Here is a 25,047-nt window from a genome sequence, read left to right on the forward strand (position 1 = left end):
TAACAGTATCCAGAAAACTAAGATGAGGAACAGAAAAGGCAGGTAATAGCAGTTGATATAAACATGATAACTGATGCATAATAGTTGCAGTGGAATCTGGAGGTCCTTCTTAGAGTAGGAGCATGAAAAGTTAAAAATCTGTGTTAAGAGATCAAGAAACAAAAAGAAACAAATGCAGCTGAATATTTGATAATTCAGTGAAAGAAGGTAGCTGACTTAAAAGAGAAGAGTATTTATAGTGATAAAACAGATAAAGAAATTGTGGTTAGTGAAAGCTAGCAGATGAGGTGTTGAGAACTTTAACTTGGGGACAGAGATAAAGGTCCAAGGAGCTGAAGAGGGAAAAGAACTATGGAATTAGTGAGAAGGTGCTATACAGTACAAATATTCAAGTCACAAGAGATGATAACAAGGTCAGATACAGTGGGGAAAGCATGAGCTAGGTGCCAAACTCTGTCATGGCTGTGGAAACTGATCATGGTAGGGAGAGAGAAGACAGAATTAAGATGAGACAAAGACAATGATTTGTAGAGGGAAATGAAAATGAGTTCTTAAATAAAGAATACCTCTCAAAGGCAATTTAGAACAGCAGAATCAGACTGGATTTGTGAATAGTATACATCAAGAAGTCTCAGAAAAATCTGGATTCAAAAATCCACCTTAAACAATCACTAACTGCCTCATCTTGGATAATTCATTTGATCTTTATATACTTAGTTTCAGAAGAGGGAGAGGGGAAATAAGGGGGGGGGGAGGAAGGAGACTATACATATATTCTCTATATATCTATAGCATATAAACCTATAGCAATTTTAGGCTAAAAATGCATGCATTAGGTATTTTAATATAATTTTCACAACCTCCATATGAACGAGGTGTAATTATATATCTCCATTTTACAAATGGGGAAACTGTGACTTACTCAGGGTCACAAAACTAGTCAGGCAGCACTAAATTCAGTTCTTCTCATTTTCCAGTCAGGTCCTACATTCTGTACAACAGTAGGTCTCAACCATTTTGTTATGAGAACTTCTTCACACTCTCAAAAAAATTGTAAAGGGCTACAAAGAACTTTGGTTCCTATGGTCTATATCTGTCAATATTTGCCATATTAGAAATGAGAACATCTTATTAGTTTTTAAAGCTTTTTATTTTCAAAATATATGAATAATTTTCAACATTCACCTTTGCAATACCTTTTATTTCATTTTTTTTCTCCCTCTCTTTCTCCAACCCTGTCCCTTAGACAGCAAGTAATCTAATATATGTTAAACATGTGCGATTCTTCCACAAATATTTTTACAATTACCATGCTTCACTAGAAAAATCAGATCAAAAAGGAAAAAAATGAGAAAGAAAACAAAAAGCAAGCTGGATCAAAGGATGATAGTCCTTTGGGCATAATTCCATATTGCTCTCCAGAATGATTGGATCACTTCACAACTCCACCAATAATGTATTAGTGTCCCAATTTTCCCACATCCCCTCCAACCTTCGTCATTATCTTTTGCTGACATCTTAGCCAGTCTGAGAGGTATGTAGTAGTACCTCTCAGTACTACCTCTTAATTTTCACTTCTTTGATTAATAATGATTAAGGATTTTTTCATATGATTAGAAAGAAAACATCTTATTATTAAAAGAAAATAGTTTTATATCATAGACTCTGAAGACTCTTCAGACTACAATTTGAAAACTTCTGCTTGAAAATCATCTATATGCCTAATAAAATGCACCAATACCTAGATTCATGAACAATAGGAACTGTTTTTTTCCAAAGTCATTTCTCTATCCAATTTACACATATGGAAGAATAGTTTTCTATTTTCTTTTTCTTTCTTTCTTTTTTTTTTTTTCCGGTTGAGGCAATTGGGGTAAAGTAACTTGCCCAGGGTCACACAGCTAGGACATGTTCAGTGTCTGAGGCCAATTTTGAACTCAGGTCCTCCTGACTTCAGGGCTGCTACTCTATCCACTGAGCCACCTAGCTGCCCCCTTGTATTTTCTTCATGTCACTTCCTTTCTCAAAAATCTACAAAAGCTAACAAATCACCTCAAATCCAAATTTCTCTATTTTGTCTCCATCCTCAACAATATTCCTCTAGCCTTCTTCCTACAACTCTATCACATCAACTTTAAATCTGAACATATTTATTCTATACTTCAGCTCTTATGAATCAATGAAGCACCCTATTTTATGTGTTGTATTTGTATATATTTGAACATGTATACATTGTGTATGTGTATATACATATACATACACACACACATATGTTAAGACAGGAGGAGAGACAGGGAGAGAGAAATGGGGATTTAGGGAATGTACTAAGTCTTTCATTCCTTTTATATCTTCCTAGGTCCTCAGTTAATAGTGAATGTATTAATAGAGAAGTAAAAAATTTTCATACAGTCTTTCTTAGCTACTTCAATGGATCTTGATTTTCTCAGACTACATATTTCCTCTATAAGTGAGGATCACAACTTCTTCAAGGCATCTCATTCTGTGATTCTTGTCCTAATTTTAATTTGTCTTCCATGAACCCTTCATAGAAGATCATCATAGAGGATCCTATACAAATTTAAATATTTAATCGCCACCAATGATTCTATCAAGTTTTTCCCTTGCAATACCTCACTTTTTACTATTTAAAAAGCTCACCCACATTTCTAAGTTTCTATATCTTCGATGTCTTTTGACAATTTTTTGAATATGTCATTGCTGGCAATACATATCAATCTACTTATTCCTTCTCTGTGGTTTTTCCATTGAGCCTTTGGTATCCCATGATTACCCATCACATAACATCATGAAATTGCTGAGAACTGGAATTGAAACTTTTCCTGGAATTGGACTTTTCCAACATCTGTAAGCTTTAATTCACAGAAAACCATGCACAATTCCCCAGATGCACATGCAATTCAATAAATGACAACACTTTTAAGTGACTACTATCTTCCAGGCACCATTGTAAGTTAACCCTTTGCTCAAAGGAAAAAAAATCAATATCCATGGGAGAAAATAAATTTCATTTCCCAAACTATATTCAATTTCTAGTTAAAGAATTCAACAATCATATATTCGACAAGTATTATGTATAATATTTGTCCATCCAAAGTATTAGAAATATAAATACAAAAATTAAATGTCAGAGTCAAAGAAATTCAATTTCAAATGATAGTTTAAATATATTCAATAAGTACAAGTCTTATTCTCAAGCTTTTTTTCTAAAAACATCCTCCACAAATATTTCCAGTAAGTACATCAGATTTGAACAGCACTTTTCTAACAGTTTATTTCATTACTGTTACTTAATTACTCTGATAAAAAGATATTATTAGCTAGACTATCAATATTTTGAGTGAGGAAGATGCATAAAGAAAAACTACAATCATATATACTATTAACTAAATATGAATATATGCAATATGAACAGCACAACAATATTTACTTATAGTGTAAACATTCTGTGGTCTTGTAAAAACCCTCAGAGGCATTAAAATTATAATTTTAAATTAACTTTTGTGGCTTTTCAATCATTGAGAATGACTCTTCATGACCCTATTTGGGATTTTCTTAGTAAAGATGCTGGTCGTTTGTCATTTCTTTCACCAGTTAATATTACAGATGAGGAAACTGAGACATAGTTAAATGACTTGCCTAAGGTCACACAGCTAGTACTTGAGGTTGGATTTGAACTTAGGGAAACAAGTCTTTTTCACTCTGGGCCCAATGTTCTATTCATTACATCACCTGGTATTCCTCCTCCTTCTATTCCCAGGGAATTGTCCAAAATAGTGCATAACATTTTAGAAGACAAAAAAAAAAAACAGAAGAGGAAAAATCATAATTAATAAATATATAGAAAAGATCTGGGAGACTTTTTGATTTAAGAACTAATGATATATTAATTCTTAGTTCCTACTTCCAGAGTATGAGCTCCTTGAGAAAAGGGATTGTTTTACCTTTTTTCTATCCCCTGCATTTGCCACAGTTCTTAACAGTCAGGGCTTAAAATGTTTGCTGACTTGACTTGTCACTTTTTAAAGGAGTAGTAGGAAAAAAGATATTAAGAAACCATTAAAATAAACAATGTTAGGCATCCTCTAAATAAAGATCATAAATTTATAAGTTTATATTTGCTTCCCCTATTCAGTATTGCCTAAAATAATTACCACTGGATTTCAATGTGGGAAGATTTTTAATTCTTTATTTTTGCCCCTAAACTTTACCTTAGGACAATTATCTTCTCCTTACAGCTGAACATCAAGTAGATTTACATATTATAGTCTATGAGCCCTCCTCTTGAATCATCCAAAAGATTGCTATGTAGCAACGTGAAATTTTCTACAATTTACAAAATACTTTCCAATTTTCAAGGATAAGAATTGATTATAAATCTTATTGAACCATAAAAGCTTACTCTATCACTACTCTATGCAAATAATTTATTCTAATCACCAGTCTTGCAAAACCAACTACTTACTGGACATCTCAGATTCAATGTCCTATCAACTTCTCAAACTCAATATGTCTAAAACAGAACTCATTAATTTTGCCCCAACCTTCTAGTCTTCTAATTTCCTTAATTCTGTTTTAGCACTACCATCCTTCTAGATACATTGTTTGCAATATCAGAAACATCCCTGACCCTCACCCTTTTTATCCAACAACTGCCATCTTATTCTACCAGTAAACTACCATTATAACTCATCTATTTCCTTTGATTTCTGTCTTTTGAGAAGATAAAGCCTCTTGAGTACCAGGTATGAGCTACCCCTTCTAATTTCTAGGCATTACCTTTGTTCATCTTACTCCATTTTCTTTTTTTTTCTTTTGTGCTTGTTTTTTAGAAATGTCATAAGTGCATAAGGAGAACAATACCACAGGTGAATAGTGTTGCAAGTTAGAAGTCACTTCCCAAACAGTGAGGGAAGGCCTAGTACACTTCTCTTTTCTTTCCATGATCAGTGCCTATTTTTAAGCCTATTTCATTCTATTTCTCATTCTTGGGGTCTCAAAAATCCCATCTCCAGAGATAAGATGCTACAGAAGAAGGCATAATTCTGTTTTGAAAGAGGTAATAGAGAAAGGGAAAGAGGAAGGAAAGAAGGAAGGAAAAAAGAGAGGGAAGGAAAAAGAAAGAGGGAAAGAGAGAAAGAAAGATAATAGAGAAATGAAAAGAAAAAGAGAAAAAAAGAAAGAAAAGTGGTTTCCTGGGGTACAAATTCACACCAAAGTAAATTCATTTTAGTTCCTTCTTAATGAAATAATATATCTCCTCTCTTAAAAGAATCCTCTTTATTGGAAACATTTTCTTTCATTGTTATAAAGCTCTACCAATTGTTTGTCCAGCATCTCATCCAACTATCTATGGGAAAAAGTAGGGATTAAATAGCTTGGTCCTTTATCTTTTTCCATCAGGAGTGGCAAACTGTCTCCTAAAATGAAACATCCAAAGACTCTGCCTTTAGCTTGAGAAAATTAATTCACTCAGTTTTGAGATTTTTCTTGAGATAGAGCTGCCTGAATTTTTGAAAGTTACTGAATCAATTCAAGTTTTAAATCTGAATATAGACAATCCCAAACCATGTTTTATTCCATTTCATCATCAACCAGGGCCCAGTAAGTAAGGAATATTGCCATCTGCTCTGCAACTCCTCCCTCCTACTTTCCATCTCTTGTTCAGGAAACAATAATGAAGTTAATATTACCGTTGTTAACCAGAAATGCTATAGTAATTTTTTTGTCTCCATCTATGATTTTAGTGGATAATAAACTCCTTATAACTCTGCTGAATCTCTGTGGCTCTCTGCAACAAAACTTTTATCTGGCTATAACTCTCCTACACATACCTTTTTCCTTAGTAGAAAATAATTTCTTAAAGGCAGAGGCAATGTCACTGGAAACTTTCATTATCAAAGATTAAGACTAGAAATGTTGATTCAAAGTGGGAGTGAATCTTATAGATGGATGGATGATATGATACAGCTTTGGTATGTTGATTTCTTTTGATATCCTTTTCACATGACATTCTTTTGAAGTTCTTGGAACTAACTGTTGCACTGATTTGGGGATGAGGTATGCGTCATTAATTAACAATTTTTTATATAGCATTTGAATGGAAGAGTTAATGTGCTTGCTGACTAGCTGGACAATGGACATTCGAATATTTATTCTTTTTTCCCCCTTGATGGAAAGTTATCTACTGGATAATTACCAATTATCTTCAATCTTTGCTACATCAAATATGATCTAACTTCTTTATTTGTGTTTTAGATTATACTTCATACTTTAAAAAAAATTATGTACTTTTCCCCTTATTTAATTTCAAGGAAAAGGGTTTTGTTGCTACTTTTCCTTCAGAAATGATCATTCTATAATAGCTGAAAACATGAATAAAACATATTAAATTCATTTTTAAAATAACACCCCATTATAACAAATATCCCTATAAAATTGAAACAGGTAAGCTGGCAGATCAAAACAAATACTGAAAACTCAATGCTTCATAATATATATTTGTTCCAATTTGAATATTAGAAAAAACATTCTAGAGTCTCTAAATAATTTAAATATAAGGAAAAATAAAGTTGGAGTAATGGGAGAGTTTTTATCCTAGAATAACTATCTTAAGGAAATAGCTTGATAATTCTATTTTAATATAACTGATTACCTTTGTAATAATGAATTGTTTGGGATTTTTTTCTCTCTCAATCTCCTTAAATGATTCCTAAATTAGTGTTTCCTTTTATGTTTTACATTTATCAGTGCAACTAACTGATTAGTTCATTAGTTCCCATTCTTTTAGTTATTTTCACCTAATCATGCTTCAAGGACAACCAAAATATTCAAGAATTCTATGTTGCAATAAGAAATGGATAATCATAATAAAGAGCAAGCAAATATTCCTTAAAGGCACCATACAAACACAATGTCCAATTTCACTTTCTAGGAATAAAATAACTAACTTCTCTGCAAAAGAGCTATGATATGTCATATGAGACTTCATTTGTGGAATACTAGAACTTTCCCTACACAAAGGCTTCCTTCCAATTGTATAGGAATCAAATGCCATCCGTAAAGTTTGCATTTAACTGTCTCTGAAAGAAAGATATTATCCATCAGGCTTCTACTTTGTCTTATTTTCAGCTGAGCATCGGGGATAAAAAAAAAAAAAAGACCAAGAAATTTTAAACAGTGCTATTTAGAAATACTTGCCTCAGGTTATGTTCTTATGTGTAGACTGTTTGAACTCAGCAAAACCATCAGAAAAAGAAAATGTCTTCAACATGACAGCCCTTTATCACCTCAAAACTGTTCTGGATACACCTCACTCTCCCAAATCACCACAGCATTCAGCTCCAGGAACTCCAAAAGCAATGCCACATGAAAAGGAACTCAAAGAGATAAAAATACTAACACTGTACCACAGCTTCTAGCTCCATAAGGACATGAAATAAAGATTCACTCACACTGTAAATGGAAGATACTAGTGTTAACAGTTTCTAATTCAAAGTTTTAGTTTGAAAACAAACCACTTCAGTAAGACAGTATATGGTATATGCATGAGTAACTTTCAATAATTATTTTGCTTTCTATTGAATTTCCATTCGAATTATAATCCTTCTGCTCCTGCCCTGTAAAATATCAGAAATAAGTAATCAGGAGAACCTCTTCTTGGACCTGGTAACCTCAAGTACTTACTCTGAGAATGTCATTTAAACTCTACATGCCTCAGTTTCCTCACATGTAAAATGAATATAATAACAGCACTTACCTTCCAGGGCTGTTATATGAATCAAATGAGATAATAATACTTGATAAACCTTAAAAATATAGATAGGTAAACTAGGTAGGTAGGCAGATAGTTTTATATATTGTTATATGTAAATAAATATATGCACTTATACATATACACATGTGTATATGTGTATGCACACATATATGCATATATATGTGCATGTGTATCTATATCAATATTGATATATAGATATAGCAGCTAAGTACTAAAACTAGATAGAATGCTGGACCTGAAATCAGGAGATTTCATCTTCCTACGTTCAAATTTGGATACTTAATAGCTGTGTGATCCCTGGGCAATTCACTTAATCCTGTTTGCCTCAATTTCCTCATCTATAAATTGAGCTGCAGAAGGAAATGGCAAATCACTCCAGTATTTTTGCAAGAAAATCCCAAAGGGGGTCATGAAGAATAAGACATTTATGAAAATTACCATGAAAAATATATGTGTATGTGTGTGTATACACTTGCTATTATGATTATTCAGAAAGAAATTGTGAGGTAGAGATTTCACATATTATTTAGATTTTTAGCATGGAAAAACTTTGACCTTTAGTAGAGGAAACACTAGTGCCAGTGAACAAAAGATCCAACAATATAAATCTTTAAACTTCTTTAAACTTTTAAATCTTGTCTGGTTCTTGTTCAGGTTTCCTCATATCTTCATCTGGGATACTATTCATTTAGCCTAGTAATGTATTACATTTCTATTTTGTTTTATTTTATTTTCCCCCAAATCTTTTTCATTCTTACCTTTCAATAGCACTATGATATAAGTGGGCATGAAATTGAACTTAATGTAAATTAGGAATTAAGGATTGATATAAATCAGTATCATTGGGAACTGAACAATGGCCAACCATTGATGCTATCACTTTCTCAATTTCTGCAACATATTATTTTCATTATCATCATCATCTCTTTTGATTGGAAAAAATCTCACTATAATTTACTAATCCTTCAAACTATTGTCCTATAGCTCCCTCCACTTGCACAGATAAATGCCTGGGGGAAAAAAGTTCTACTTTTGTGGCTTCCATTTTCCTTCATTTCTCTTCTCAACTCTTCACATTTAGACAGAATTCTAATTTCAATCCTCACCTGAAATTGCACTCTGCAAAGCTATCAATGAACATTTAGTTACCAAATCCAAAGGCACTCATTCTTCTTAACTTCTCTATACACTTTGAGACCACTCACCATTCTCACCTAAATACTGTCTTTTTTCTGGGTTTCATTTCCCTACTCTCATCTCCCTTCCTGTTCTCAGACTCCTTTGCTGCTTCATTATTCGTGTCATACCCGATAACTAAGTGTTCCTGAAGACTCTATCATGGGCCTCCTTTTTTTTCCTCCGAATACTCTGTCTCAATGTCCCCATCAAACCCTATTGGTTTTCTTCTGCCTAAGGCTAATATATATACAATCAGCTGACCTTTACTTCCATGCTACTTACTTCAGCAGAAGATTGATCTTTCTCCTTTATAGGATACTTAGTCCATTCTCAATAATATTCCTAAGATCATTGAAAGTGGATTAGCAATTACATTTTCTACTTCTATCAAAAGCCTCAGATGTGGTGCTGCTGACAAATTCACTGAAGGCAACTCTATGTTTTTTTTTAAACATTTTCCAAGATAAATTTTCATTAGTATGAGAACTACTAAAAGTATCTAATAAAAATATTTATAAACTTTAAAGATTAAAATAGATAAAATTCATTCACTCTACCAGGCAAGAATATAAATAGGATATTTATAAATAGCTATAGTATCATTAATTATTTGCTTTTTATCCATATGAAGGGAGAGAAACCTTAAAATGACTAGGGGTTTTTTTAACATAAAAATAAGTAATTACAAGTAATTATTTGCTTCTCAGAAAAAAAAAACCCTCAACAAATTCACTTAAGCAGGTAACAAGCAAAATCATTACTTTTTCATTTTTTCATATGAAGTAGAAAAATTTATTTCATTGATTTCTCCTTTCTCATCAAGCTCAAAATGCAAGGGTCTTTCATGGACCTAATCCCACTAACTGATCTAAAGATCTGCTCTACTTCCTACGTGGTTCAATTAACCCCAAGTTAAGCAAGGTGGTTCCTTCCCCTACCAAGCACCCACTACATTGTATTTAATGAAGACATCCAATCATCATAACTCACTATGTGGCAGAACTCCAGAGTTTATAACATCTCCCACTCTCAATCTTCCTAATAGCAGGGATTATGGGTCTGTGCCATAACATTTGGTTCCCCTGTTTAATTCTAAATATCACACATTCCGAGAGTTGCCAGGGACTTCAATGACTCCTTAGTTTAACCATTATTTTAACATAAGTGCTTTCTACAATATCTCTGACAAGCATCATTGAGTCTCCACTTGAAAACATTTAGGGAGAATAAAACTACTATCTCCCAAGGCAATACATTCCACTTGGGGACAGCTTTAATTGTTAGGAAATTTTTTCCCTTTTATAATTAGTCTGCATAGTCTCTCTAGTTTTTGCTGTTAGTTTTGTCACCTAGGTCCAACTTAAATACCTTGCTAAATGAAATCTGTTCAGATGCTTGATGATTGCTCTTATGTATGTCTCTCTCTCTCTCTCTCTCTCTCTCTCTCCCCTTTTCTCTGTCCCTCCCCTCCTTCACCCTTCTCTCTCTCTCTCTCTCTCTCTCTCTCTCTCTCTTTCTCTTTCTCTCTCTTTCTCTTTCTCTCTTTCTCTCTCACACACACACATACATACACACCCACATATCCACACACACCCACACCATCACTACCACTACCTCAGTTATGTAGTTCACTACATCATTCTTTTCTCCTTCCTATAGATGTTCAAGTTGACTTCTTAAAATGTGGTACCCAAAATGACCACCATGTTAATAGTTCTGGGTACTATGAAGTTTCTCTCAATGCAACCTAAAATGATATGGGAATAATACCATGCCACTAAATTATGAGACCAACACCTTTTCCCCGTATTTTTATAACATGTTCCCAATCTTATACTCATATAGTTGATTTTATGTATCCTGCATATGGAATTTACCTCTTTAATTTATCTTAATATAGATTTCCTCCTTGATGTTTCTTTTCCAAACAATATCTGCACTTCTCCCTCCCTCCCCCAACCAAATCAAAGGGATTTAAATAAGTGGTAAAATTTTTTTTAAAATAACATGTATAACGGTTTTTTTTAACAAACCTTGTTTCATTTTCTACTGAGTGTGTTATGAGCCTCTGACAGAAGCTTACCTGTGGAATGGCTGAATTAAGCTGTCGCTGGAGTGAGTCTCTATCATAGATGACATCCTGAAGTCTTTGCTGTGCAAGTGACAAACTTTCCTGTGTCTCTCGAAGGGTTTCTAAAAGTCGATCCCTTTCATCTAGCATATTCACCATCAGCTGCTCAAAATGGGAATCCGAGTCTGAGCCACTACTTTGGGACCCCCTTTGACTCATTGGGGTGTCCTCATTTATCGTGGGCATCACCTCACACATCATTGCTTGAAGAAAGGAAAGAAAAAAGAAAGATTAGTAAAGAACATCATCATGATGCACAGGCTCTTTGACATGTATGATTCTGGATTAGCTTTTCTTTCAGTTTTCATGTTCATTTCTATAAAGACCATGAAGGTGAAGTTTCAGTATTGCCACTTCTAAGAACTAGTGTGCACCATCTCTTCCAGTTCTGTTTCCTTATTAAACATGTGTATCTAACTACCTTTAAAAGGTGTTCAAATTTCACTGCTTCTGAAAAAAAAAAGTTTCACATGGAATCTTCAGCATCCTGTACATAAGATTGGGAGCTAGTGAGGCTAATTCTAGACCATTTGATTTAACTCCCCCATTTTACATATCAAGTAGCTGAAGTCTATAAATTATAAAATAACTTGTTCAAGACCACAAAGGTATGAATAGACAGTTATCAGAAAAAGAATCAAAGCTATCAATAGTCATATGGGAAAATTAAATCACTACTTATTAGAGAAATGAAAATTAAAACATTTCTGAGGTACTGCCTCATACTATCATATTAGCAAATGTGACAGAAAAGGAAAATGATGGATGTTGGAAGTTATATAGAAAAAAAATGAAATACCAACGCACTGTTAGGGAGTTGTGAACTGATTAACCATTCAAGAGAGCAATTTGGAATTATGCCAAAGAGTATAAAACTGACCCTCTGACCAAGAAATTCTAATTCTAGGTTTATATCCCCAAGATATCAAAAAAGGTGAACAATATTATAGCAGCTTTTTTTGTAGTGGCAAAGAATTGGAAGTTGAGGAGATATGCATCATTTAGCCAATAGCTGAACAAGTATGACCCATTATTGTGATGGAAATTTTTTGTTTTAAGACATGATGGACAGAATGATTTCAGAAAAACCTGGGAAATTTTATATGAACTAATACATAGCGAGCAGAGTCAGGATACTGTTTTCTGTATGAGCAATATTATGTGATGATAATTGTGAATGATGCAGCTACTCTCAGCAATATAGTGATCCAAAACACTTCCAAAGGATTCATGATGAAAAAATACTATCTCATTCCAGAGAAAGATTTGATGGAATCTGAATGCAGATGAAAATATGATTTTTTCTTGCTTTTTTGCAACATGCCTAAAAAGGAAATATATTTTGCATGATTTTACATATATAATTAATATCACATTTCTTACATTCACAATGGATGAGAAAGGGACAGCAAGAAAGAGAACATATTTAAAAATAATAATGTTAAAAGTAAGCAATTAAAAAAGATATTATGTATGTACTTACTGACAAACAAAAAAGACTACACATGTCATAAGGAAAACAACATTTGAATACAAGCTACACTGTGCCATATCACCTTTAAGTAATTTAAAATAGTCCTCTCCCAATCCTGATCATCCTCTCACAGACATAATATAATTCTCTTGCCTATCCTAGGTATGAGGTTTAAAATTAAATATAGTACACAAGATATGGCTTGACTAGATCAGAAAAGAACAAAACTATCATCTCTCTCATTCTATATACTGTCATACAAAAAATTTACATGAAATTACACTTGCATAAAATGTAAAATTTTATCATTTTATATTGATGATATTATTTTTTTCTAATCTCAGAGTCATGTTACATTTATCTCTATTAATATTGACTATTTCTTTTGATGCATTATTCCAGCCTAACAAGATTATTATGGATGTGAATTCTGTCATTCTTTATGACACCCTGCTTCATGACATATACTAATTTCTCACCCATGTTATATATTTGTTTTTCCAAGTCATTAAAAACAATTATTATTTAGCACAGTACCATCCCTCGAAGTTGAGTGACCCACTGATGCTAACCCAATTCCACAGAGTAGTCATCTATACATACTAAGGCTATAACATTTCGTTGAACTACCTTCTCAGAAAATAAATTTGAATCCAATGAAATTAAATGGTTTTTTGTTTGTAATTATTTAAATAATGTCATATTGTCTTTTAGTAATTACTATTTTTGTAAGTGCTTAATCCCTTAATATATTGCTCTAAAACTATTAAAAATAAGGCTCACTTATCTATAGGGTGCAGAATCTACCTAACTTCTGTTTTCAAATTAAGGCAAAATTTGGCTTCAGTTTAGTAGCTCAATCTTTTCAAATATTCGTTCAGTGGTTGAGCAAGTGACTTCGCCAATTCTGGATCTGTAAACTTGAATTCACTGAAATTAGTAAGATATGGAGTGCCTCGATCAACAATTTCACTTATATGCCTGTGCTAAACACCAAAGAAAAAAGAAAAAGTTCCTATTCTCAAGAAGTTCACATTCCAATAGGAGAGAAAACATACAATCAACTAAGGACAAAACATGAAATATACAGGATAAATTGGAAGAAATGATAAGATAACCAAGTAAAACAATATAAAAGGAGAAGGAAAATGGCCCTAAAATAGACCTTAGGAAAACCTATGATTAGGGATTGAAATCTAACAAGGAGACAGAGGAGATGTCAAACAGACTATAGGAGAAGCATGGGTATCATAAAAAGCTACAAAGAAAAGAAAGGATGATCAAAAGAGACAAAAGCTATATACATCCCTGAAGGATGAGAACTGAGAAAATCCTCAGTTATCTTGAGTTTCCACTCCTTGCTACCCATTCTCATTCAGTCCTTCCCAATATGGAAATTGTTATCCTTGGAAATTTAAACATCAGAAAAGCAGATACTGAATAGCACAAATTCTTCTGTTTGAAAACATAGTCAAAAGTCTTCTCCTTTAAATAAAGTCTCCCAACCTGACATGTTAACAGATGTGCTAAAGGCTGTACAGATGGGAAATGAGTACAATAAAATCTAAGGTCTACCATCTATCCTTTATACTTTGACTTTTTACATTCTTATTCTACCTATTCATCCTTTAAGTTAGGAACTTTTAAACTTTTCCCACATGTGACCTCTAATTGTCCAAGAAATTTTTACACAATATATATGAAAATATATAAAATAGGTCCACAAATCAAGTATTCACTGATAATAAATAACAAAGAAATTTATTTTAAAATAGTTCTTTGGTATACATATAATTTTACTATTTATTAAAGACAAAAAGCAAATTTGCATACCAATAATGAGGTGCATGTACTTGTTTAATTTTACTTAAATAAATCTTGGTGGAATACTTGATTCCTTTTACTGTTACCAAATTTTTCAAGACCCCTACATCTAGTTACTTCCATAGGGTCATCACTCACAGTTTAAGAAGCTTTACTTTAAAATATTAAATTTGCTCCTTTTCATCGTTAAACTTTTAGAAAGATTATTTTACACTCACTATCCCTAGTAACCAAGCACTTCCTCACTTCACTTTAATTCAACAAAAACATCTATAAACCATTTCTCAAGATAAAGTACATATGAAAAGCATCATGGGATAATGGGTTGAAATTGAAAGCCACTAACCTCACTGTGAAGCTGACCCAAGGTTAAGTAAGTTCTATCTCTCAAATACACTGTGTGACCTTTGAAAATTGTCAAGTGCTCCAAGGAACCTAAACCATAAAAATAATAGAAAAGTTACTGATATTCATTGGTAGGTAACAATTCTTTGAAAAGTTCTTCCTACTCTAATGGAGTAAGATATCTGGACTTATCACCAATAAATACATATGCATATGCATATATATATATAGTTTTTATTGTTTGTTCTTAGAGAACCAGTGATAACCTGAATATCTTGACTCATCTGTTAATTGAATTTAAATGAGGCAGAGTTGCATAAAAGTCATCAGCTTCACTTTCTGTTCCAAAGTCACTACAATCCAGTGCCAAGGCACGTGGCAGTAGGGAGGAATGCAGAGGATGACCTAACCATCTTTGATGTCTTACTAAGCTCTAAGCACCCCATAGCCATCTTCATCACAATACTATTGGAACAAATTATTCTCCCCTCAGGGAAGTCTTCACATTCTTGGGAGAGCTATCCCTATAACTCGTCCACAGGTTTAAAGCCAACAATTGCTTCAATTTAGTTTAGCCCAGTTACTGAGGCAGTTTCTCACATATTCTCAATCTAGTTATACTGATAACATCCTGGAATAGAACCTTACCTGTCAAAGGTGATTGTGATTAACTCCTAAATATTCTCCTTGGTGCCATTCTCTACAATTAAAAAATACTTTTGACTATGTCTCCTCAATAACTTTAGGTATTAATGCCCTGCTCAAAAAAAAAAAAAAAAAAAGACTCAACTCTGAATCCTTGTTGCTATAGAATAAAAATATAAACCATAAAGACTAGTAGCAAAAGCCTTCCACAATCTGGTTCCAAGCTCCTTTTTTTTATGTACAATACTATCCTTCAGTGTACTCTCTGTCCCAATCAAACTGAACAATTTTTTATTCTTAGAACTAATTCTTTCTGCTGAAAGACAAGAAGGAAAGAAGGCAGAAAGAAAGGGAAAGAAAGAGGAAAAGAGGAGGAAGAGAATAGGAATTTATTAAGTACCTACTCTGCACTTAAAGTTGAAAGTGAATGAAGGGGCAGCTGAGTGACACAGTGAAGAGTACCAGGCTCCAGGATGACTCATTTTCATAAGTTCAAATTTGGCCAAAGACAATTGGTAATTGTGTAACTCTGGGCAAATCATTTAATTCTCAGTTTCCTTATTAGTAAAATGAGGTGGAGATGGAATTGGCAAAACACAACAGTATCTTTGTCAAGAAAATTCCAAATGGGATCATAAAGAGAGGAAATTATTGAACAATGAGTGAATGAGACTGGGTTCCAATATAGAGAGAAAACAATATCATAGTTGCTGAAGGAGGAAAATATACCAAGAAAGTCAACTAACTGATGCCCAATTTCATAAAAAGAATCAGCAACAACAACAACAAAAACAAAGGAAAGAAAAGCATTTATTAAGCATCTATGATGTGCTAAGTTCTTTGCAATTGTTTTCTCATTTGATTCTTAAAACAACCTTGGGAGTTGCTATTGTTAGCCCTATTTTACATTTGAGGAAATTTAAGCAAACAAATTATATAATTTGTCCTTGTCACATAGCTAGTAAGGATCTAAAGCTGGATTTGTACTCAGATCTTTTCTGACTCCAGGATTCTGAGTCCAGCTTTCTAATCGATCACTTTGCCACCTGGATGCCTCCAAATGTATCCTGCTTTATATTCACACAAGTCATTCTCCCATGCATGAAATAAAACTTCCACATCTCTACCTCTAGAAATCCTCCTCTTCCTTCACTGGCCAACCCTAGCTTTATTTATGAAACCATTCCTAATTTTGTTTCTCCCATCACCCCACACATACTTCCTGAAATAAGTATCCATATGTACACATGCATTTACACACACACATACACACACACACGTTATATATGGGAGCAGAAGAAGAGAGGAAATATTTCTTCTCTTCAATTTCTTATAACAATTTCCTACTTTCCTCTACCTCATAACAGTCTTACTTCCTGTTATACCTATTCTTAGGTCTTATATTCTCACTAGATGGTATACTTCCTAAGGCCAGGAACTACTTTATTATTTTTTTTCTTTCAATACCTTAGCACTCAGTATAGTGCCCTACACAGAATAAGAACTTGATTAGTATTTGTGGAATTGACATAGTCACTGAGTAAATGTTATAGATGCACTTAGACATAAACTCTATAAAAAACTAAGCTAGAGATATTTGTCTAAATTATTACATAGGAATTACAACTTAATGGCTTTTGGTTTCTTCCTGGTATACAGAAGCATAGGACTAGAGAATTGAAATATCTTAAAAGATTAAGGATTCCAAACCTCCAACATCTAGACTTTTTACATCCCAAAGAGGTGACCTTTCTTCCCAGGTTTACACAACTGATTAGTGGCAGAGTTGGGACTAAACCCAAGGGCTCCTGGCTCCCTACCTAATAACATGAATTATATATCCATACAATTTAACTTTCCTAAATCTTCTTAAAAAAGCAATATCACAAATGGCAATGTCTTATCTATTAAGTTCACATTTTCTCTTCTAGTAATAAGCTAACAGATAGTGGAAACTTTGAGTTAGTCCAAATATCTAGGTCTTCTTCATTTTACTTCCACAATTTTTTCTTGTCTGTCAACTCCTTTCCATTGCCACAGCAGACACATTCCATTATTCTTTTACTCATCACCTTTGCCCTGGACTCTTATTGTATTTTCTGAACAATCTGCTACCTGTAAACCCTCTTCTCTCATCTTACCAATCAGGGTAGATTACTGAATAAGATCATGGATGCAAAGTTCTTTCACAAAACTTAAAGGCCCATACATATTTGAGTTTCTATATATATACTTTCCTCAAAAACCTTCAATGGATCCCCATTGTCTACTGAACAAAGCATTAAACTCCTTAATCTTGACATTCAAAGAATTCCAAAAACTGACTTTTCCTAAAACTGAGCTAAAATAGATGACTCATTATTTTCTTTTCTCACCATATTCTCTCTGATCTTTACAATATGCCTGTAATGAACTTCTTTCTTCACATCTTTTATCTGCTTAAATCCTTTTCATTTATCCCCAAATCAGGAGCCACCATTTCCCCAACTCCCCTTTATGCAATCTCTCCCCAGATGAAAAGGCCCTCTCACCCAAAACACTTCTCCCAGTATAGATATCACCTGTTGCTATCCTTTGTATTTATCCTAAATGTCTTTTATCACCTTTATAAGAGTATATGTCTTATCTCTCCCCACTCCTAAATTGTTAGGACACTGAGGGTAGGAATTTCATTACCTATTCCAGCTTTTTCTTTAGTATAATATTTTACACTTAGTGGATGTGTAATACATAATTATTGACATCAATTCTAAATCACAGAATCAAAAAACTTGATGCTTTAAAATCAGGATTTGTATTTCACTTACTTCCACATATCACAACCTCTCCACACTGGAAAAGACAAAACTTTGGTGAGTTGTTACCCTTTCATCTCATTAAGAAAAAAATAAATCATCACCCAGTGATCAAGCCTCCAGTCTTGGAAATTCTGTACTTAATCAACCCTACCTGATGATGGTAGTTTCTCAATCTATCACATAGTCCATTATCCAAAGCCTGTCCAGCTTGGAAATGCTTGGCACAGATACTGGTCTTCTGACACAGCCTTTGAGAATACAAAGTCATCTTTACACCATGTTGAAAAATGAGAATAGAACTTTATTTTTGACATAAGAAAAATAAAGTTAAAGGGAAATTAACACAGGAGGGAAAATTCTCCCTGGTATGAAATTGGCTATGACTCAACCTTTTTTATGTAGTTTCATGATTTCATGGGATCAAAAATTTTTAGTTTAAAGGGACTTTGTTGTTCAGTCATTTGTTCAGTCATGTTTGACTCTTCATGACCCCATTTGGAGTTTTCTTGGCAAAGATACTGGAGTGATTTGCCATTTCCTTCTCCTGCCAAAGGGACTTTAGAGATCACCTAATCTAATCCTTTCATTTTGTAGATGAGGAAAATGAGGTTCAGAGTCATTAAGTGATTTGTCCAATGTCATATTTATGAAAAGGAAAAATCAAGATTTGAACCCTGGATCACTAACTAAATATTATACGTTTTCCATTCTGCTTTAGGGGAAAATCCAACAGTCAGAAAGAATTGGAACAAATATATCAACAAGGGTCCCCGAAATTTTTAGAATTTTTCACCAAATCTTTAATATTCTGTAATGTCACATTTGTTATAATGCATTTTTTCTTTTTCTTTCAGTGTCAACTAGTATAAATATCTAGAAATTCATACTTTGGGAAAACCTGGTCTTCTCTGACTTAAAACTATGACAATTCATCCTTCTATCTAAACAATCTCTCTTAGGTTCCAGTCTTTTCAGGTCATCTTTTTGAATTAAAAAGAGGTCAGACTCCAAAGATCTAACACCATTTAGTTATTTTATGATAACAATTATCAGTTGTAAAAAAATTGTGTAATAACACAGGAATTGTCAGTGACTGCATTGGACAAAATGAAAAAAAAAAAGATGCTAGATTTGAAGTTAGATGACCCAGGCTGAAAATCTTGGCCCTGCAACTCATTTACCTGCATCATCCTACACAAGTTTTTATAATTTCCAGGGCCTCAGTTTTCACAAATGAATTAAACTTGGTATCTTGAAAGGTCCTTCCCAGTCTGATCTTATCTGCACTTGTTCTCTAAGACAAATACAGATCATTTGTGGAAAATATATATTCTTATATTTTGAACCATATCAAAATGGCCATTACGGTTCATGGTAAAAGCATGTCCTAAAAGCTTTTGTGAAGTTTTAAGCTACTAAAGTTTAGAAGCTATTATAATATTAGTAATTTTAAACTGCACAAAACTTTTGGAACACCTTAGATGAATAGACAGGAAGCAGAGACAAATATTAGTGATTTACTATCACAGAAGGAGAGGCATAAAGCATACTCTTCATAATTTTAAAGAAGTCAGAATTTTCAGACACAGAGAAAAATACAGTATTTTTGTTTTGTTTTGTTGGGGGGGTTGGTAAGTATCAACATAAGGAGAAAAAAAATTTTAAAGTATTATCTACAATAAGATCTCATATTCACACATTGAATTAATAATTACAAAATACTCTCTTCACTGAAATCCTGCAGTGGTATAAATACTGTATCATTATTGCACAGATGAGGAAGCTGAGGCTTTGAAGTACTTTTTTCAGAATTAATTACACAGTTAGCAAGTTTCAGAAAAACCTTATTAATGGTGTCTTATGACTTTAAGACAATTCTTCATGCTTATTATAAATGTTTGGTGAAAATTATTTTTGGATGCAATCTTTATTATTTTCCATATTTTAAAGGAGAATGATTACCCATATATAAATTTAGATGATCACATTTTATGCATTAAATTACTAGCTTAGGGAACTCTTTCCAGAAATGTTGACCATGATGTTCTATACCTTAGAAGTTAGTTTTAGAATTTCTTGAGATTCATAGGTATGCTAAAATAAGTGAATTGTCCACATATGTGCATATACAATGCCAGAATTTGAACTCAAATCTTCCCGACTTGAGGTTACAGCTTTCAATAGCACAATATGCTCCTTTTAGCAAAATTCTAACAAAGAGCACTTTATTCTTCAACAATGTGACAACTCCTAATGGGTAAAAAGGCAGCATTCTAAATTATTTTCATCTTTACCTACCATTAGAACCTAGCTGAAAAAAGAAGAAAAAATGGAATAAGTGCCTTTAAAATTTGCCTTATAAAATTGCTAAAGAATAGAAATACATGGGATGTTCTGACAGTTCAATATTCAAAAACTATTAGCACACATGCCACGCATGAAATTAATATACTGAACAGCTGTGTCAGTCTCAAAAATAATTCTAGGAACCCCATATTGTTTTCTGTCTAGTACTTAAAAGTTTAAAAAAAAAAAAGGTCACAGAAAATTATGCTTTGACAGTAACTATTGGGGGGAGGGACACTTGAATTGCTTAGTAAAGTTGCTAGTAGGTTAGAAGATTGGAGAAACATGATACTTCATTATTAAATTACCCATCATTACTTGCTTGAAAAATCAAATTATTAAACTTAATTATTTTAACGAAAATTAATCCAAAGAAAACCAAACAGTGTAACAAAACTGCAGATAATTTTTTTATATTGAAATTTAACAAAAGGGCAAACTGAGACAAATTTCCACACAAAAAAAGGATCAACAATAAACTGAATCAGAATCAGTCTTAATCTACACAAGATACTTCAAGACCTTTTAAAAAATGCTGGTTCAGTGTATCATAGCTTCTCTATAACTAAACAACTTTTAGACCTACCAACATGCCCTGGACTTTCTCAATCAAAAATATTTTCTCATGAGCAAGACAGCCTAACCCCCACTACAAAAAGTGAGCACATTTTCTTCCTGACTGATTTTGTCTCAGTGATGAAACATTAGTTCTTCTAATGTGCCAGATCCTCTACTCAGAAATCCCAATATCCTACCATTACTGGTTACTTCGGAGATACAATGAATAAACAGTATATTTGCTTCCTTTAAACTTTCAGGATGCCTAAAAGATTGTAAAGAATTCTACCTGAAACTGAAAAATAATAAAAACAGTATGCTATCAGAATAGATTATTCTCAAATACTTAAAATAAATGTTATATTTGTGTATGTATAACAAAAGCAAGCTAAACCTTAATCCAATTCATTCAGCTAAAGTCCTATACTTTATCAGATTTTTTTTAATGCAAGAAATAGCCACTAGAAAAAGAGGAAGAAATGAAAAAGGTAAAAAGACCATACTACCAAGAGAGAGAAAAAAAAGAATACTTCCACATATAAGCTCCATTTGGCATATTAGCACTCTGATTCTTTCTAATGAATGTCATCATTTGAAACTCCACTTGCAATATTCCCTGAACACATCCCTGTTTTTTATAGGCAGTTTTATCAATTAAGATAGATTGAACAATTTAAAGATCTAATTGCAGAATGGATGATAGATGCAGGAATTTGCAAGACTCATCAGGATATACATCCCTCCTCATCATATTATCTATGATTTTTTAATGCATTTATTAATATTTGACAACATTCAAGTTTACTTTTGGACAGCAGAAGAAGGGCATATTTAAAATCTACTTGATACTGCTTTCACTAGATAATCTTCCATCAAATTTGGGAGTTAGAAATATCATTTATGGGGGCAGGATGGTCTGGTAAGGAAGAAAATAAATGTAGGTACTTTAGGTTGGTGACTGGTATTTGAATTGGCCTTGGAAAATTTCAGTTTCTCAAAAACCAGGAAAATGTTCCTCTGCTCATAACCTTGACTGCCTTTCAAATCCCTCTGGTCTCCAAATAAAAGTTTTGGATGCCAGCTGGACTCCTAAACTCCAGGACTTTTAGGATGGAAAGCAATTGTTTCCTGTTAATCTCAAGGAGTCCAAGGAGGACCTATTGAGATGTGAAAGACTATAAGGACTAAATTCCTTGATGAATGTCATTGAATCTTTCTACCCCAATAGCTCATCAGAATTTTAAACTCATGAAAGGCAACGAGGTAGTTATTGGTAAGGAAGAGTTCCTCCTGCAATGGTTTATTCTTTGGAACCCCATGGGCTCCACCTCAGTTAACCTACTGGGAGTGAGTAATTCAGCAAAAGAGAATCTTTGCCATTGTCTGAGTGGCTTTGCATGCATATTCCCCCTCCTACTTAACTCTTTGACGTCTTCGGGAAAGAAGATTATCATTTCCAAAAGAAGCATTTCCACTTTCTACACCCTAGTGATTTGCATATGTCCTAATACTCACTGGACCAGCCTTCTTCCTTCTCCAACTCTCCTGGACATCAAATCCAACGGCCACACCCCCCCTCCCACCTAGAAGTTGACTTCAGGATCCCCATACTAAAATTCACCGCCCAGCATCAACCAGGAGCTAAGGAAGAGGGTCCTGGGTAAAGTAAGGGAAGTAGGGAAAGCAAAAAAGAAAAAGGGAAGAAGATAAGGAGGGTTAGAGTCCCCAGCCAAGATGAATCCTGGATTACATACATCTTCCCTGGGGTTGGGGTGGGGCCAGGGGGTGGAAGAAGAAGGAAGAGCTCGTGGAGCTAGCAGGAAGATTTGGTACCTAATGCCTGTGTTTTGGCGTCTGCTCCTTCAATTGATCAATGACAACCGCAGTCTCCACCGGCTTGATGGGGGGTTGGGGAGGGGGGTGTTGGCTCACGCCGGGAGCTCCTGGACCGTTTCCCTAGCAAGGGTAGGAGGAAGGTGGCTCAGAGAAAGCCCTGGCCCCAGCGCTTTGCCGGTAAGTGTCTGGGCTTGGAGGCAGCAGCAGCAGCATCCCGGCATCTTTCAGTGCCTCCTCCGTCAGCAGCCAAAAGGAGAAGCGTCCATCGGAAAAATGGCATATTACAAATTTTGCTTTGGGAAGCAGAGCTCGGCTCAGACCATTGTCAAAAGGAGGATGGGGGGGAGGCGGTTCTTAAAGCCCCAGCGGCCCCTTTCCAGAAGCAACCGCCTCCACACCAATCCACGCTTACAGCTGGAAGAAGAGGCAAGGGAGAGGGGAAGATGGGGAAGAGGAAGCATTCTGACTTTCCAAAACTTAATCAAATGGACTAGAAATCTCAACTACCTCTCTTTTCGTTCCCCGCCCTCTCGCCCAAGTCTGGGTCACTAGAGGTGAATAAACTCACTTGTATCTCTTAAAATGTGGGCACTAAAAAAAGCATAAAATTGGTGGGGGGAGAGGAGGAAGAGCGCCCCACCTGGTCCTGAGCATCCACCTTCTCTACAAAGGAGTTGTTACTGAGCATTCATTAGCTCCAAAGAAACAGTAAGACGGAATCCCACGGTAGGTGAGAAAAACTAGGCAAGAATTCCAACCCTTCCCCCGCCACAACCCTGTACAGGTTTGTTCCATGTTCTATCTTAATGCACTTAAAAGATGCGCTCCTCGTTCAAAAGGGCAGGTAATACACGCCCTCCCCCTCCCCTCCACACACCCACTTATCCTCCTCAAGCCTCGTGGGGAGGCTTACGAGTCCCAGCCACTCTAAGAAGTTGGCCCGACCCAACCAACCTGCTGCCTGCGCGCGTTGTACTGAAACTGGGATCCGTGGGGCTGCTAAGGCATCGGCTTTTCCCCTTGCTCGTTCTTGGTGCGCCTCCCCGTTCTCTCAGGCGGGCAGGGGCTTCCCCTGGAAGCTGCTGCAGTGGTTTCCACCGGCCCTTAAATAAATTCTGAAGTAATCACGTCTTTGCTCTCCCCCTCACGCACACGCGCTCTCTCGCAGATCCACACACATACACTCTGCTCCCCAGATGCAGCGCGAGTGCAGTTGCTGGTGCGGCTGCCGCTGCTAGGGGCCGGGCCCGCAGCTCCCACGGGCTCCCTCCGCCTTCTCTCGCCTGCCAGTGGCCCCCAAAGGCGCAGAGAGAAGTCCCACAGAGAAAAGAGCCGGAAAGGCAGACTAATGCTCTTCTGGCCTCGCCCCGCACCCAGCTCACTGGAAACAGGCTGTACCCGGCACAATGGTGTCTCCGGGAGGAAGATGCGCGCTGCCTCAAGCGAGGACCGCTGAATCGGTTCCACCTCCAACCTCTCTCAAGCCGTGGCAGGCGTGCGGTTTACCATATCGCCGCTCCTTGAAGGAGGAGCTTTCCTTCTCATGGTGCTAGAAACAGAAAGAGCTGGGGTTAACAGTAGTCTGGGTGTGGCAGCAGGGAACTGCTCCAGTCCTCTTCATTCATTGCTTGGGCGATGCTAATGTACTCGGGAGAAAGCGTGACAGCAGTATCTGCACTCCAAGCAGAGGACTTCTAGCATCGGCACTGACAGTCCTGCCTCGTTTTCCCCTCCCCCAGTCATCCCTCTTCCCATTCCCCAGACAAGCGCACTAGCCTGTCTTCCTTCTTCCTACACTTGTCTATACACACACATTCCAAGAAGGGAGGGAGCAAAGAAGGTGGTAAGAGGAGAATGTCTGAATTGGAACCTGCCCTACTTAGAGACCAAGTTCTGTCAAAGTCCTAATCCATTCTCCTGCTGTTGGTGATTAGGGAAAAAGAGAGGACACTGGGAGGACCGTGTTCAACTACGTGGTACGATTTTTTTTTTAATAAAATAAAATAAAACACGAACTCTAGTCAGGAAAAGCTTTTCAAATCCCATTTCTGCCACTTACTAGCTTTGTGACCTTGAACAAGTGACAACTTTCAAGGAACACCATTTCTTAAGACAC

General features: G+C 35.2%; 1 protein-coding gene across 6 annotated transcripts in view; it reads right to left on the reverse strand.

Moving 5' to 3' along the window:
- The window catches only part of PPFIA2 (PTPRF interacting protein alpha 2), a 668,498-nt gene extending 644,127 nt beyond the window's left edge, over positions 1-24,371 (reverse strand). For 2 of the 6 annotated variants that reach the window (XM_051962863.1, XM_051962860.1), the window contains exons 1-2: positions 23,886-24,355; positions 11,058-11,308 (exon numbers count right to left, since the gene is read on the reverse strand). In XM_051962863.1, the coding sequence (XP_051818823.1) occupies positions 11,058-11,306 (249 nt within the window). In that variant the 5' untranslated portion in view covers positions 11,307-11,308; positions 23,886-24,355. Of the gene's footprint in view, positions 1-11,057; positions 11,309-22,928; positions 23,211-23,885 lie in introns of those variants that run through there. The other 4 variants (XM_051962865.1, XM_051962864.1, XM_051962862.1 and 1 more) reach the window with 4 other exon arrangements.
- Between the last annotated feature and the right edge of the window lie 676 nt (positions 24,372-25,047).

The sequence above is a fragment of the Antechinus flavipes genome, chromosome 5 (assembly GCF_016432865.1).
Source record: "Antechinus flavipes isolate AdamAnt ecotype Samford, QLD, Australia chromosome 5, AdamAnt_v2, whole genome shotgun sequence".
NCBI lineage: Eukaryota > Metazoa > Chordata > Mammalia > Dasyuromorphia > Dasyuridae > Antechinus > Antechinus flavipes.